This window comes from Narcine bancroftii, chromosome 9, assembly GCF_036971445.1.
Source record: "Narcine bancroftii isolate sNarBan1 chromosome 9, sNarBan1.hap1, whole genome shotgun sequence".
Lineage (NCBI taxonomy): Eukaryota > Metazoa > Chordata > Chondrichthyes > Torpediniformes > Narcinidae > Narcine > Narcine bancroftii.
In genome coordinates, this window is record NC_091477.1 from 97,016,829 (window position 1) to 97,031,593 (window position 14,765).

Genomic DNA, 14,765 nt, shown 5'->3' on the forward strand with positions numbered 1-14,765 from the left:
CGCGGCTGATGAGATAAATAGACAATGTGGATTCCTCTCTACCATGTCTACCTGTTGCTACTTTCAGGAAAAGTGGTGTGTTTTGAAGCTACCACTGTCTCTAAAGTAAATTAGTATATTGTGACCTGCTGGGTATAGCTGTTCTTTTAGTAACACAATACAGACAAATAAATATCATGCACTTTTAACTTCCACATTAATTTTTCTCATTCTATCAAAGACTCCCTTTGTTCTTTTGACACCTCCCTCAACTTCTCTCTGACTGTAAATCAGTTTCTTTCTTTCCAAGTTGTGTTTCTCTTTCCACAAATGTTGCTGACTTTCCAGAATTTCCTGCTTTATTTCAGATTTCAATGTTTTAATTTTCATTAGTCAACTGATTATTTAATGACCTGAATTTCAGTTGGTGTTATAAAGAGATTACATAGCTAACTTTGAGGGCTGCAGCAAATTAACTTTTGATCTTAACTGGTATAATCATTTCTTTTTTTTTGTGGAATGATGCCAACCATACCAAAAAAAAATAAGTATTCTCCCTTTACCAAACTGTACCTTTCTTTGGGTATTTGTGTCTGGTAATTCATATGTCACTTCGTAATTTGCTCTTGATCATTTGTTTCCAGGTTTTTGACAGACATTAAAGTTTGCTGTGGTACCATTTCATAATATGAGTGCCCATTTAGCTAGTTTTCACACTGCCAGATAGAGCACAATTTCAGGTGTGATAACTGGAGCTAATCATATTCCAAGATTGATAAATTGTTGCCTCCAATAAAATTGTTTAATTCTTTACAAATGGGAAGGTAAGTGCTGCCTCTCCTAGTTAATTTATCTTGCTGTAATGCCCAGAGTGTGTTTTCCCATTAAGTCATTAAAGGAGCTGCACCTGGTTCAGCCAAAACTGTTCAGAGATTTTCAGTGACATTATTACTTTGTGACTTGAGGTTTTAGAGTTAAAGCAGTGCTGAGAAGGAAACGTGACTAAACATTTGTTCCTGTTGTTGTCATTATTGTAGGAGTCAGTGCATGAAGGATCTCCTTCCAATTGGAAGAAGAAAGAGAAGCTACCTCAGGTTACACGATCCTGGCACAACTACATGTGTAATGTAGGTAATATTTATGTATATTTCAAGGAAGTAAATGATTTTTGAACTCTGCAGACACATTTCAGACATTGTATCTCTGTTCATGTGAGTTGGACCATGTTATTTCAAAGTATTTTGAGCAGTACAAATTTTTAGCGACCGCACTATTGGCATTTCACTTTTTCATAAATTTCATGAGTGCTCCACAAGTTTGTACGAATATTAAACCTGCAGCCTTTGTGCGATTGAAGGGAAACTATTTCTCTGGTCTTTAATGCAATTAAAAATCTGTTTATTGTGTTGCATCACTTCATATGTGAAGCAGTATGGAGGTCATGACCTAATGCCTGGGATTCACTTGCACTGAAAAGGATGAGGCTTTGGAACAATTGGAATGTAGGTTGTGCCTGTATTGTTGGATGATTATTGTGTTTCAGGGATTGAGTGTAATCATGGACAAAAGATGTTTCTTGCTTACTAATAGCAGAAACTCCATGGCAGATAGGGAAATGGAAGGTGAGCTTGAATCTAGGAGTTTGGAGGGGATGGGTATTTTGTTGGCTTTCCCTTGTACTAATCTGGATAAGACTATTGGAAATTTTTATCCACCATCACTCTGTTCTTGGACTTAATATGGTTGATTGTTTTAATTGCTCTGAACATTAACAGAAGTTGCTGGAAAGTTCAGTCTGGATGATTATTTACCAGATGTTTTAATTTCTAACATCTCCAGTTTCTCTGAGCATCCTGTTTTCTTAAAAAATTTAACTTCCAATGTCTGATGTTGTACTGTTAATACAAGTTCGCCCCCATCCACTGAACGAAGTTTGAGTGTATCCTTTTATTATGATCTTGATGGCTGAGATTACTGATTTTGAGAATTGATTTGGGATCTAATTTTGACACCATTGGCTACATGGACTTTAAGGATCCTTTCTGTCCAACAATGAGCCAGGAAGTGATGGTAGCTGTGAGAATTGAGGGGGTTCAAAGGTCAACTTCATTTCTCCGAGCAACTGGTGCTGTAGCTTGAAAGGCACTTGCATCAAGGATTAGCTCTGAGATCAGAGGCCTGAAAGCAGTTGTATTTATTTGCTTTGGAAATTTCAGAGTCAAAAAAGGATGCTGGAAATGAATGATAGAGAAGATTTTTGTAAAGCTGTTTTAGCATAACTGATGATATTAATTTACAGGAAGTAATTCAGGATTTTCAAGCTTCAGTACTACAGGTATCTGATTCATCGTATGATGAACAGTAAGTAACACGTTTTTATTACTTCTAACAACAATTGTTCCTTAACTTTTTTCCATTAAGGCCAAAATGTAAAATTTGACCCTTCCTTTATCTCCAGAGTGGCTGCACAGATGCCCAGTGTTCATTACGAATTTCCAAATGGCTATAACTGTGATTTTGGCGCTGAGAGACTGAGAATTCCAGAAGGCTTATTTGATCCTTCCAATGTCAAGGTACTAAACGGAGAAAGGAAATGGAAGGAACTTTCTTTTTAAAGTCATGGAGAATTGAATAATATGAGCAGACAGGAAAAAGTTGCTATATTTATGAGATTGTTGACTTGCTAGAAACTTCATATGTAACACTAAAAAAAAATGCTTGTTATAACACATTTATAACCCAGTTCATTTCCATTACTTTTATTACAAAAGAGTTCACTTTTAAGAATGTACAAATAGCAACCAATTTACCAATATGTGGGGCCTTAAAATAGCATTAAACATAAATGAGCATTTAATTACTTGAATTCAGTTCTGTTTAAATATTCCTATGTCTACATTTGTCTTAGCATTTGGCAAATCTTTCAGTCATGTCTTTTAATTTCAAAGGAGAGAAATGGAAGAATTAAACGTACACAATAATTAGACTATTCTTTGCCACGTTGGGCACTTGTAAAACAAAAACTCGTTCTATTCTTTGCCATGTTGGGCCATTTGTAAAACAAAAGCTCGTTCTGAGTCCTATTCCGTCTTGACTCTAGAGATACTAATCTTTTAAGTCGACTAGAATCTCTAACTCTTCTGACTAAATCGATAAATCTGTATGGAGCTGGGTTATTGACCATATCTCTAGTCTTTCTTGTGTTGCATTGTCTTCAGCAGTGATGAAGGGAAAAAAAATTAAGAGCCCTTAGTTATCTTGGATCATGGCCACCTCTTTTGAAAGGTTTGCTTATTTATCAGAGTATTCTAGTTGACAATCCTACTGAACCCAAAAACTTTGGGGAGAAATTAATGAGTTCAGATTGCCAACCAATTTTGTGCTCTATTCTTTACCTTCAGGACCAGATTTCGTAAACTTCATCCAAAATAATTAGACTTCATAAGTGTAATCTGGTTATATGAGCCAGTTTTATTGTGCACTATCTTTTGGTTTTATTTTTCTGGTGTTTATGTTTAGACTCTCAATGTCCAGCAGTTCTCTCATTTAGGACTACAAAAAACCCTTTTACTTCACCCTACACCCATACATTTAGTATTGTCAAATGCACCATATTTATAAACTTTTTTTGAATTCTGAGTTGTTTTCTTCATTTCAACGTCCAAGTTTATTTCTGTAATTTCAGGGTTTATCTGGAAACACAATGCTGGGTGTCAGCCATGTGGTGACCACAAGTGTGGGAATGTGCGACATTGATATTAGACCGGTGAGTCCTTTACCCATAATAATAGCACGATGACCAGCTTTTTTGCTCTATTACTTTAATGAAATGTATTTAAGGTCATTGAATGTTGGGAATCTGTCGGGGTGGGAGGTGGGGGGAGAAACTAAATATTCACACAGCCCACTCACAACATAAATGTAAAAAAATACTCGTGGGTTTTCATTTAAATGCGTAGTTTTTCTCTCAAATTGTTGATGAAACATTTGGTTCTGCTAAGCTTAACACTAGTACTGATTATCGAAGTATACTAATTATTCTGGATCAGTTCAAATCTACTTTGAATAATAAAAGGTTTTTAGCATAAAAATAAAATATTCCCATCTTTTTTTTTACTCAGAATTGCAATGCAGGTGAAAAAAATAACTCTGAAATACCTATCATTAGAACTTAAGAATAGTTTCCTGCTTGTCCTCTAAATTAGCATCAATCCAGTGTGAAATTTGTTGAAGGTGAGGCTGAAGGTCTGCGGATTGGACATGGGGCTCATGGGTTTCCCCCAAAACCTGATGGAAGCAAGTAGAATGTGACAGACAGAAATCTGACAGTGGGATCTATGGGCTGTGTCGATCTGCTATATGATGTTCAATTATTGCTTTTCCATTTGTGTTTGTATCATCATCAGTTGCCGAATAAATTCAATTGCTCAAAATAATTGCAAGTAAATGCCCAATGTAAAAAGTCCAAATTTCTTCCCTAGACTCAAATGAATTGAAAAGAAATTTAAAGATTTACCTTCCAATACTAGTCACTAGCCTTTTTATTTAATCCTACCAGTGTAATAACCTTGGTTACCAGGATATAAAAGAAAATGAAAATTTGGATAAAAGCATCAAAACTAGATTGGGTGCATGTTTGTACAATACAATATTCCAGGAAGCTGACATTTATTTGGAGTGAAACACAAGTTTGCAGATGCTGTGATTGTAGTAAAAACACTGAAATGCCGGAGGCACTGTCTGTTTTTTAGTAGCTGACATTTATTTCCCTTGTTGCAAGACAATTTTGCCAGTCTTCTTTAAACAGAAGAGATCCTGAGTACAAATGTATTGTTAAATGTTTTTAAACATGGGAATGAAGTAAAGTTATTGTATTTTGCACCACATTTAAAATAACTTTTAAATTTTGTCCATTGGCATATTCAATAATACTTGTTTGAAGAGATACTATATGGATGTCCAGTCAAAAACAGGCTTATGAAGGATGATTCTTTCTTAATTCATCGTATTTTAACTCAAGTATGTGCAGTGAGAAACTTACGTTTTCCAATGAACGAATAGTAAATTCATAACAAATGTGTAACTGTTTTTAAAGGGATTGTATGGCAGTGTGATTGCAGCAGGTGGAAATACATTGATACAGAGTTTTACTGACAGGTTGAATAGAGAACTTTCTCAGAAAACTCCACCTGTAAGTATCCGTCATGTATAATTTCTATGAAGTGATTTTGTGTTTTGCTGAAGAGATTGATTTTTACCAGATTTGTTACGTTTGATGAAAAGGCTTACAAATAGGCATTCTAAACTGCGATACATGAAGTTTCAAAGTGTCATTTTGTGGATAATAGCCTGCACTTTGCAGTCCATGCTAAATAAATGTTCCAACCTTTCGATAGTCTTTTGCTGGGATTTCAAAACTTCAATTATAGCCCCCTCTGAAGAGTTTCTGGGGCCAAAGTGTACTAGAGCTTCACAACTAATCACAGAAGAATCCTTCTGCAGCATGACAGAGTCTGTATTGAGAATTATTTAAAACATAAATTCCAAGTTAAACCTTCTATTAAGTTTTCCTATGTTGTGTGCTTTATTGTTTACCTTGATGCTTTCAGAGTATGCGCTTGAAGTTGATGGCCAACAACACCACAGTTGAACGTAGATTCAGCTCATGGATCGGTGGCTCGATTCTAGCCTCTTTGGTGAGTATTGTTTGATTTTTTTTTAAAATGGCATTTGAATCCTGAGCAGAGGCCTGATATTTAATACTTTATTAAATATTCTTTCCATTGATGGTATTGCCACTTCAAAGGTGATGGAAAGCAGAATCCTATTAAACAAGACCAAAGAATAGGTTTCAAAATTCCAGCTGTGCAACTGAAGCTATAATCATATAGCTCCAGGTATCTTGTCATTATATGGATGTCCTTTCACAGTAACACATGGCAAGCCCAGATCCTTCCACCAAAGCCAAAGGATGTGAATTGTAATTTAATTCAAGATGTTTGAATTTCCTGGGAGCCAGTGCATCTGTAAGGAAATGTATGGCACTCCTCCTATATCTTTTTTTTGTTTATATACTGTTTATGTGAGCTAATTTTGCACAAATAAACAACTCATTTACCTAAATAAGATTCCAATTCTCAAAATACTTCACTGTGAAGTTCAAGGGAATGTTATGCAAATGTTAAATGAATTTTCTTATAGTCGCCCAATTAAATTTCAATAAACAAAAGTTAAATTTATACTAAACTGAAGCTGTTTTAACATGTTAAAAATTCTATCAATTAATTGGATGTCAAAATTTTACATACAATATTTTCCTTGCGGCTCAAGTTTAATTCTCGTGTTTCTTTTAGCATTTTGTCATTTGTGAAAACTAGAATTATTTGCCTTGTGGCAAAAAGGTGCAAATAAAATTTTGGACACAATTCGCAAAGGGTTTCCCTTTTTAAAAACTTCATCCTTCCATTTGCTTAAGAATCTATTACACTAAAACCTGTTATCCAGAATTCAAGCAGCCAGCAAAAAAAATGCAGAAAATAGGTAAAAAAAATACATGTGTAAAGTTGATGTGCCTTACTGTTAGTTCACCAATAATGCAACATGCAATCTCAAGCAACCAGAAAATACTTATCTGGTATTTACCAATCCCCATTGGTGCTGGACACCAGGGGTTTTACTGTACTTGTTTTCCTGCATTGAACTGGTCTGACTACAGGTACTCCCCGACTTGCGACCTATGCCCATCTGCACGTGTCCAAATTTTTAAAAAATATACAAGAAAAAAATAAAATTTACACTATTTATGCTGTATTTGACAAACTATAACCTGGATACAGGGCATGTAAGAGCCAAAATACGCATATTTACCTTGTTAGTCAACTTCCCGGGACTGGGGTGCAGCCATCTTGGTTCCTGTGTGCATGTGCAAATCTTCGGAAGGCACATGCGGGGTGGGTTCACCTATTAGGGTTTGATTGGCACAAGCGCAAGAGTTAAGCCCCCTAACGATATTGAACCCACCCCGCATGTGCCTTCCGAAGATTTGCACATGCACGCAGGAACCAAGATGGCTTATGGACCCCAGGACACTGACTAACAAGGTAAGTATGCAATTCTGACATGTGTCCATTCCAAGATACAATTGGTCATCCAGAACAGAACACAGACGTATGGGAGGGGGGAAGGAGGAAGGAATGGTGGTAGGTACCTGTATTTATTTCTACTGCCTTCTATTTGGTGCAGCCATCCTGTAATTTTACTTTGTATTTGCCCACATTATATGTGGAAATGTAGAAGTGGCCTTTGGCCTTTTGTGATTACTTATTAAGTAACTTGGTTCAATTGTTTGCTTTTTCTTCGGACAATTTATTTAGTTATTGCAATGCAAAAAAAAAAGATGTAAATGATACAGTCCATTACTTAAATTTGCTTACAAGATTTTTTTTATTTTTAAAGGGTACATTCCAGCAGATGTGGATCTCTAAGCAAGAATATGAAGAAGGAGGGAAGCAATGTGTTGAAAGAAAGTGTCCTTAAAAAAAAAAAATTAAAGCAATTAGAAGGGCAAACATTACCTATGCCTGGTTTTGTTCCCCCAAGTAGGATTCTCAGGAACAGTGTTAAATCTGTACAAATTTTTTCAGTTTTTTTAATATAGTGGCTAGATATTAATGTATATTTAAGGTTTTTTAAGACTGATTTATAGAACAACCAGGTTCCCAAAATCAAAGATGCAAAATTTTAAAGTTTCAATTCATTTTTGATGTAAATCATACTTTGTTCAAAACAATTAACACCAAATATTTCACTGATATTTTTGTAATACAATCAGATCTTGTGCCTTTTATTGAATCAGTTGTTTACATTATCATCACTTGGGAAAAAAAATGGAACCATAATCCTTAATATCTAACTTTTTGGCAACCATCCTGTATGACTTCATAACAAAGTTTAATGTATAATTTGTACTGCAATTTATAACAGACAATAAACTCTCCTTATTTACACCTTGTGAACTTAATTTTATGTTGCAGTAACTTGAGAGATTTTGTCGGGTAGCGCTGTTTTTTTCTTCTCTGCACGATTCTTTTTGCGTAGGTACTTCTCAATCCGATGCCTAATGGAAATTTAAAAAAAAAGATTGTTTTGTAATTTTGTTTTTCAGCCCGAGTATAGTATACTTGTTTACTGGCCATGTAGAAATATCAGTTAACTATTTGCATGTGGCCTATCATCTCCCTGGCCTTGGGCAATTTTCAGCAGAAATCATTGATCCTGGAATGTATGTGTGTATAGAGATACTGTATAAAAATCTTTTAAAAAAAAACACAATTTTTTTGTCCTAAATTTCAAGAAATCCTTTTTAACCTTTAATTTTTCACTTCAATTTTGCAAAACTTAAGCTTAAGAATCTACTCAGTTTACTTAAACTAAATATTACGAACCAACTTTAGATAAATCATGTTGCAGCCACATAGCTGTAAGTCTGTAACCACATTTATCATCAAATATTTAAATGAACTGAATAGGTGAGTTAATTATAAATTACACCAAATTATTTTGTTTCCATCTTTTAGCAACATTTCACATTAAGTCCTATGTTTATACAAGGAAGGCCAGCATCCATTGTCACTCATAGTATATTTATATCACTTGTGTAGCTGTCTTAGAATATTCTACATGGATAATACCATACAGCTCAATTTACCTAACAAAAATGTCCACAAATGGTGGGGTGTAGAATCGTTTCTTTCTGTACACTTTGTTTAGGTACCAAGGGATAGGCCATTCTTTAAATTTATACCTAGGCAGAAGAACATGAAATTAGTTGGGGGAGGGGTAAAATCACAACCAGAAGAATCCTACCACTTCTATGTTGGAGTTGTAATTGAAGAAGCTTAAAACTCCAATAGAACGAAATTCCAACATCAAATATAAACAGACGCAAGAACCACATAGAAAATACATCAGGCAGCATTAGGAGACGGGGAAATAGTTTTAGGTCCAGTACTCTTGATCAGAATTGAGAAGTGTACATGTAAGTAATGCCTCCAACACTTTAATTTTCAGCATCTGCATTTTTTAAATACAAAATTCATGCCAGATTGGATTCCTTTTCCAGTACTAATATTTTCAGTGTCCGATAACTGAAAACACTGTTTTGTCCATAGTTCTAGACAGGAACTGATTCTTTAATTTCAAATTAAGCCTCAATCTTTTTGTGGAAGTTCCAATGCCAATTTTTCATTGGAAGAAACGAGCAAGGTTTGAGTTATAGGCAGCGTATCAATTCCAAGCTGTGGCATTTTAAGTTCATAATGGTTTAAGGTGACATCCAGGTTTCCTTGAAAAATGAGGTGGTCATCATTTTGGGCCTTTAGGCTGTGTTCTGAATGCTAAGCAACTTTAAAGAATGAGAAAGCTGCAGTTAATTAAGTCCCATGTTGCATGAGATGAGGTCATTAAGGACATCAGTCACAAGGAATTGAGTGAAAATATTTGGTAGAATTTTGATTTTTAAATCTTCAAGGTCTAAATGATCTGAAGTTCCAATTTACATCTTTTAATACAGAACATAGAACAGTGCAGCACATGTACTTGACCTTCATTGCGTGTGTTTGTGCCAAATGATGTCCAAATCAAACTAAAACTGCTGCGTGCACCTAATAGATAACTCTCCATCCCTTGATTTAAAAAGGCAGGGAACTACAGACCAGTAATGCTATTATTGGGAAGATGCTAGTCTTGTAGTGATGTACTGGCACAAAAGGAAAATTATTTCTCAGGGAAAAGACATTCGAATCAGTGGGAACAAAATGTGAAAGACAAATTGGAGACCAAACTGCAACATGTTTACAAATTTTACAAAATACAACTTTGATGTGTGAAGAAAATATTTCTGACCAATAGGTTTGCCCAAAGATGTTTCTTCTCCAAGCACCAGGGTAACATTTCTCCTGCCCAGTCTGCAACAACCTCAGTGCATTTTCACGTTCCTGAACAACTGCATCAATTCTATTCATAGACCGTTCTATCTAAAATATAAATAGATAACCAAATCATTATGCATGGAAATCCAAATTTCAATGCAAAATATTTGTAGTTAAGGTACTTTTAGCAAATTATTGTATCATTGATCCTTAGAAATCAACAATGCATAAGTCTACAACTAAAATAAACATAATTTTAAAAAAAAATCACACCAGAAGAACCTTGGTATTCATCCCTTACTTTCTTTAAACGCTCTGGACTTGGCATTTGCAATCGTTGTCTCTTTGCTTCTTGTTCTATTGTCAAAAGCATGTTCTTTTCTTTAAGAAGGACATACCTGGATCAACGATATGGTCAGAATTATGAATTACCAAAAGAATCTAAAAAAAAATTTACTCAAATGCCCTATGACATAATATAAAAATTACACAGTAAGATTTTTCAAAAGATTAGCTATTACAGCATGCAACTAAGGTACAACAAAAGTATACCAGAGTTTATGTAAATCCTCATTGCTTTTTATTCTTAGCTGTTTTGCTGTCCAGGGTGCACCTAAAAAGCAAATTCAAAAGCTCCATTTAGATAGAGTTCTTAAATAGAAATGCTTAGAAACTATACTGAGAATCTTAGTTTATTAGGGTTGAAAAGAATGCAAGTGATTAACCATTCGTTTTGGGTTGTAATATCCGAGAGGGTTTAGGCTTGATTAAAAAAAGTGGTTTCCTGCATCTTACCAGAGCACAGCAACTGTAAACTAGGGCCCATTGGGAAAAGTAATTCATTCATTCAAGTGTGCATTTCACCTTTAGCCTGCTGCATTTGCCCATTGTCAATTAAGCAGCTCCTCTTAGGTTCCATGGTGCATTGCTTCTTCAGTGTAGATGTGAATGGGAGCTATTGTGGGGAAAACCTGCTATTTCCATTAAACAATGACAAAAAAAAACTTGGAGCACGTCATACTGATTTAGAAAAGAGAAGGCAAGATCTGCACTGCAGCTTGCAGCATTTCACAAAGGACTCACCAGATTTAACAGTCGGCTCTCCCCAGTTGTTTGGATCATCAAAGAATTCATCTAGTCCTTTACGGGAATCAGTAGTATGCAAAATTCTGCACTGTTGAGACAATCCAGTCCATTTTTCTGATCTCAGTCTACTTTTCTGAAGTTCTAGAGAGTTTATCCTTTAATAAACAAGAAATTCTTTCATTTAAACAAAGTAATGACTTTATTTGCAACAAAGCTTAATGAATGGTCACTTTTGGAAATCCTTTATTTTGCACCATTTATAATCTCATTATAAACATAGTACAGGAAAATAAATTATGTCCATTATCATAGCACTTAAGACATTTGATCCTGGATTATATACTTTAAAATGTTGTTATATTAAGTTTTCCAGTATTTAAATTGCCACAATGCTTTGAGTGCCATCTTCATCTTCCATTTTGTACTGTCAGAAATGGTAGCCCTAAACAAGCATTTGAATTCTCCTAAGTCTCTTGCCTAATATTCATAGTTGATATCCTACTGCCATCTATTAAGCCAGTGAGTGGCAGCAATCTGTTATGCATAAATTACAATGTACTTTTTAGGATCAATTCTAACAAAGAGGAATTTGTCGTCTTACAGCTTGGAATCAAATGCCATAAATGTTATTTATTGGTGGGAATCAGGAATTTACCATAAATACTAGTGTTTGTTATTTTTGGGGTTAATTTTAATTAACTTTAATTATGTTATTTTTTATTCTTTTCCGAGCAATTCCCTGAAATTGGTGGTAATGGATTTTAAGTCCTAAATGTATTATATGATCTTTTGTGCTAGTATCTTGGACATGTTTAGAAATATTATCCACCTATGAAATTACTCACACATTCGAATTTATCACTTCTGGATATTTCCATTAAATGAACTCTTTCTGGTTTTCAGGAAGCTTCAGAAAAACTGGTTCTTCAGGCACAAGGTCACCACGTTCCATTTATAAATGTGAAGTGTGCATATTTATTTACTGATGAAATAGTTAACATAATTTTTCAATCCAATTACTCAGTGGTGGTAGATTAAAAGTGATTAATAATCCATATTTTGTGATAAACTGAAGTATTGAAGTTGAAAGATTTATCAGGAACTTTTAAAAATGTGTTTAATAAAAACTGCTTAATATATATTACATATTTGCTGAAATCAATACAACCATTGGAGCTGACAGCGGCACATTTGAGACTTGTCGAAGCAGCAAAACCAATTAAATAAAACTGATTTATAGGTGGCAGTTATATGGAAGTTGATCATCCCTTTCCTTGGACATCACTGCAGGAGGTCCACAAGGCATTATCCCAAGTTACGCTAAACGCCACGGTTGGTGTGGTGGTTAGCACAACACTATTACAGCACCAGGATTGGGGTTCGAATCCCATACTATCTGTAAGGGGTTTGTATACTCTCCCCATGCCTGCTTGGGTTTTTCCCAGGGCTCGTTTTCTTTTACTGTTCAAAAACATATCGGGGGGTGTAGGTCAATTGGGTATAATTGGGCAGCATGGACTCATGGGCCAAAATGACCTATTACCGTGCTGTACGTCTAAACACCTTAAGTTACTTCAATGCCCTTCTTTCCTTCCATAAGATTATAACTAAGGATGTTTACTGATTTTATAATACTCTACACCATTTGGAACTCCTTAACAAATTAACAAGTCCATGGCAATTCTTCATCCCACTTCCATCGATTTGTGGCCTGCACTGTTATAACAAGGGCCAATGCAAGCTTGAGGAGCAGCACCTCAAGATCCACTTGGGCTCATTTCAAGTTTCCAGATTCAACTAAATTCTCCATCTTCTAATAACTCATTGTCTCAGTCACATTTGTTGTAGATGATCTGGTTGTGATATTGACTGTTTTATTTTCCTTTCCATCAGCACACTATAGCCTGCTAGCTGCAAATATTACACTTGGCCATCCTCCTGCTAACAAACCATTTCCATGGCCAACCTATCAAGTATTGTCCTTATCCTAATCATTTTCAATCCTTCTTTGCAACTTAAAACTCCTACCCTTCTTTCTTTCTGACAAAGAGCCTTCAACCTGATACATTAACTTTTTCTATTCACAGTCTGTCTGACAAATGCAGCATTTTTTGAGTTCCAACAAAAAACATGCCAGAACTTCAGATATAAAAGAGCAGTTGGTTGAAATCTGAAATAAACAAGAATGTTGGGAAGGCGCAGCAGATCAGGTCATGGCAGTGGTAAAAATAATGCCATCGGAACCAGTCAGGGGTTTGAAAAGCAAAAACAATTGCAAATATCAGAGATCTGAAAAAGTAAATGCAGGAAATAGCAGAAACAAGCTAACGACTCAGGCCATGACTTATTGGAACACTTGCCAATATCACCTCTTCACACACCTACTTCCCAGAAACCAAACTTGAATAGATTCCACTCGATCCCACTGATCACATGATGGACGTGCAAACTGTGAAACAGCTGGACTCCAGTTCCCATCCCTGCGGCACCCCACTAGCCAAGCCTTGTCACCCAAAATTAGCCTGGTCTTTCCTATTTCACTTGATGTGCACCCACTTTCTTGAAATATTGACTCATCTCACTTTCTTCAAGTCCAGGAAACCCAACCAGTCACCCTCCACGACCAGCCTCCTCCGCCTTGTTCTCACTCTTAATAGTGTCTCCTTTGACTCATCCCATTTTCTTCAAATATGTCCTCCTCCCCTCTTCACCACTTTATTCGGGTGCCAGCCGACGTTTTCCCATACCTTATGAAGGGAAACGTTGGTTATGTATCTTTACTACATAAAGTACACTGATCAGCTGAGTTTCTCCAGCATCGGCCAGTACTATAAGTTCAAATTGTTCCTTCGTTCCCTATAACTACAACAGGCACCTCACTTCACTGGTTTGAGAACTGTCTGTGGAAATTGATGCACACGCCAGTGGCCCAACAGGAACTCCACTGGGACAGCGTTCCTCCGAAACAAGCTGCAATCCAGATCGCCCTCGGCCCCTCCTCGGCGCTCGGGTGACCAGTTACTCACAGTGCCGGGCGAGTGGCGACCGCCGTGCCGCCGCCGCCAGGGCTCGTCTGCACCAACCGCCGGCACCAAGCCGCCACCCTCGCCGCCATCTTCGCACTCGCCCACAGTGCACCGCGCCGCGGTTCCCAGGGCAACCGCCCGCGGATTGGATCCCGCTGACCGGGGCAGCGTCCGGGACCCTTTCGACAACCATCGGGCTCCCTTTTTCAGCGGTGGGTCCGCGACTGAAGTAAAAGGCGAAGCTGCGAGGTCGAACAAGTGTGTCTTTATAGAGAAAAGATGATGACCGAGGCTTGAGGTGTCGGGGAAACCGGCATCATTGCTGCTGGTCGACCATCTGTGCCTCCTGAAGCCTTGATTTTCACGGGCGGGGCTTGGCAGCGCCCATGTCCAGGCAAAGGGTCCAGGATGCTTTGGAACCGGCATCTCGGCTCATGCAGCCGGAACTCCTCCACGTCCTCATTTCTGGCTTTGCTCCCAGACCCGAAACTTCTACTCATGGTCGCCGCCCGGCCCGACAACCTCAGCAGCGGCTCGGGTTTCTCCTCCTCATTATTAAGTCCAGATTCATCCACGACATTTTATCTGGGGACTAAATCCCTCCTTCAAATCCCGTAAAGCCGCGGATCTTCCGTGAAGACCAGACAGAGCCCGTTCCCCGCCGTCCTGACCTCTGACCCCGAGCCATGACGCACGCCCCGCTTCACCCTCGACCTCCGCCGGAGGTGCCGATTGGCCGCCTCAC

General features: G+C 37.2%; 2 protein-coding genes across 4 annotated transcripts in view; one reads left to right on the plus strand and one right to left on the minus strand.

Moving 5' to 3' along the window:
• Nucleotides 1-8,099, plus strand: part of actl6a (actin-like 6A) — a 25,620-nt gene extending 17,521 nt beyond the window's left edge. For both annotated transcript variants that reach the window (XM_069896979.1, XM_069896980.1), the window contains exons 8-14: nucleotides 1,017-1,106; nucleotides 2,279-2,340; nucleotides 2,438-2,552; nucleotides 3,665-3,745; nucleotides 5,075-5,170; nucleotides 5,589-5,675; nucleotides 7,435-8,099. In XM_069896979.1, coding sequence (XP_069753080.1) covers nucleotides 1,017-1,106; nucleotides 2,279-2,340; nucleotides 2,438-2,552; nucleotides 3,665-3,745; nucleotides 5,075-5,170; nucleotides 5,589-5,675; nucleotides 7,435-7,515 — 612 coding nt within the window. In that variant the 3' untranslated portion in view covers nucleotides 7,516-8,099. The remainder of the gene's footprint in view (nucleotides 1-1,016; nucleotides 1,107-2,278; nucleotides 2,341-2,437; nucleotides 2,553-3,664; nucleotides 3,746-5,074; nucleotides 5,171-5,588; nucleotides 5,676-7,434) is intronic.
• Nucleotides 5,730-14,707, minus strand: mrpl47 (mitochondrial ribosomal protein L47). Of its 2 annotated transcripts, XM_069896982.1 has the most exons (8): nucleotides 14,021-14,707; nucleotides 10,992-11,149; nucleotides 10,461-10,521; nucleotides 10,210-10,306; nucleotides 9,883-10,013; nucleotides 8,687-8,782; nucleotides 7,987-8,095; nucleotides 5,730-5,803 (listed from the first exon to the last, which is right to left on the minus strand). In XM_069896982.1, the coding sequence occupies exons 1-7, from the start codon at nucleotides 14,107-14,109 to the stop codon at nucleotides 8,002-8,004; spliced, it is 726 nt and encodes a 241-aa protein (XP_069753083.1). In that variant the 5' UTR covers nucleotides 14,110-14,707; the 3' UTR covers nucleotides 5,730-5,803; nucleotides 7,987-8,001. The 2 variants fall into 2 exon arrangements, with proteins under 2 accessions (XP_069753083.1, XP_069753082.1); XM_069896981.1 differs by lacking the exon at nucleotides 5,730-5,803 and having other exon boundaries at nucleotides 7,404-8,095; nucleotides 14,021-14,706.
• Nucleotides 14,708-14,765: the final 58 nt, after the last annotated feature.

Bases quoted from the DNA above. Each gene is read 5' to 3' on its own strand.
- mrpl47 (XM_069896982.1), bottom strand. From the start codon at position 14,109: ATGGCGGCGAGGGTGGCGGCTTGGTGCCGGCGGTTGGTGCAGACGAGC. The intron at 10,307-10,460 runs GTATACTTTTGT...TCGTTGATCCAG, and splicing joins GAGGATTTACATAAACTCTG to GTATGTCCTTCTTAAAGAAA. The intron at 8,096-8,686 runs GTAAATTGAGCT...AATTTCCATTAG, and splicing joins TTTGTGGACATTTTTGTTAG to GCATCGGATTGAGAAGTACC.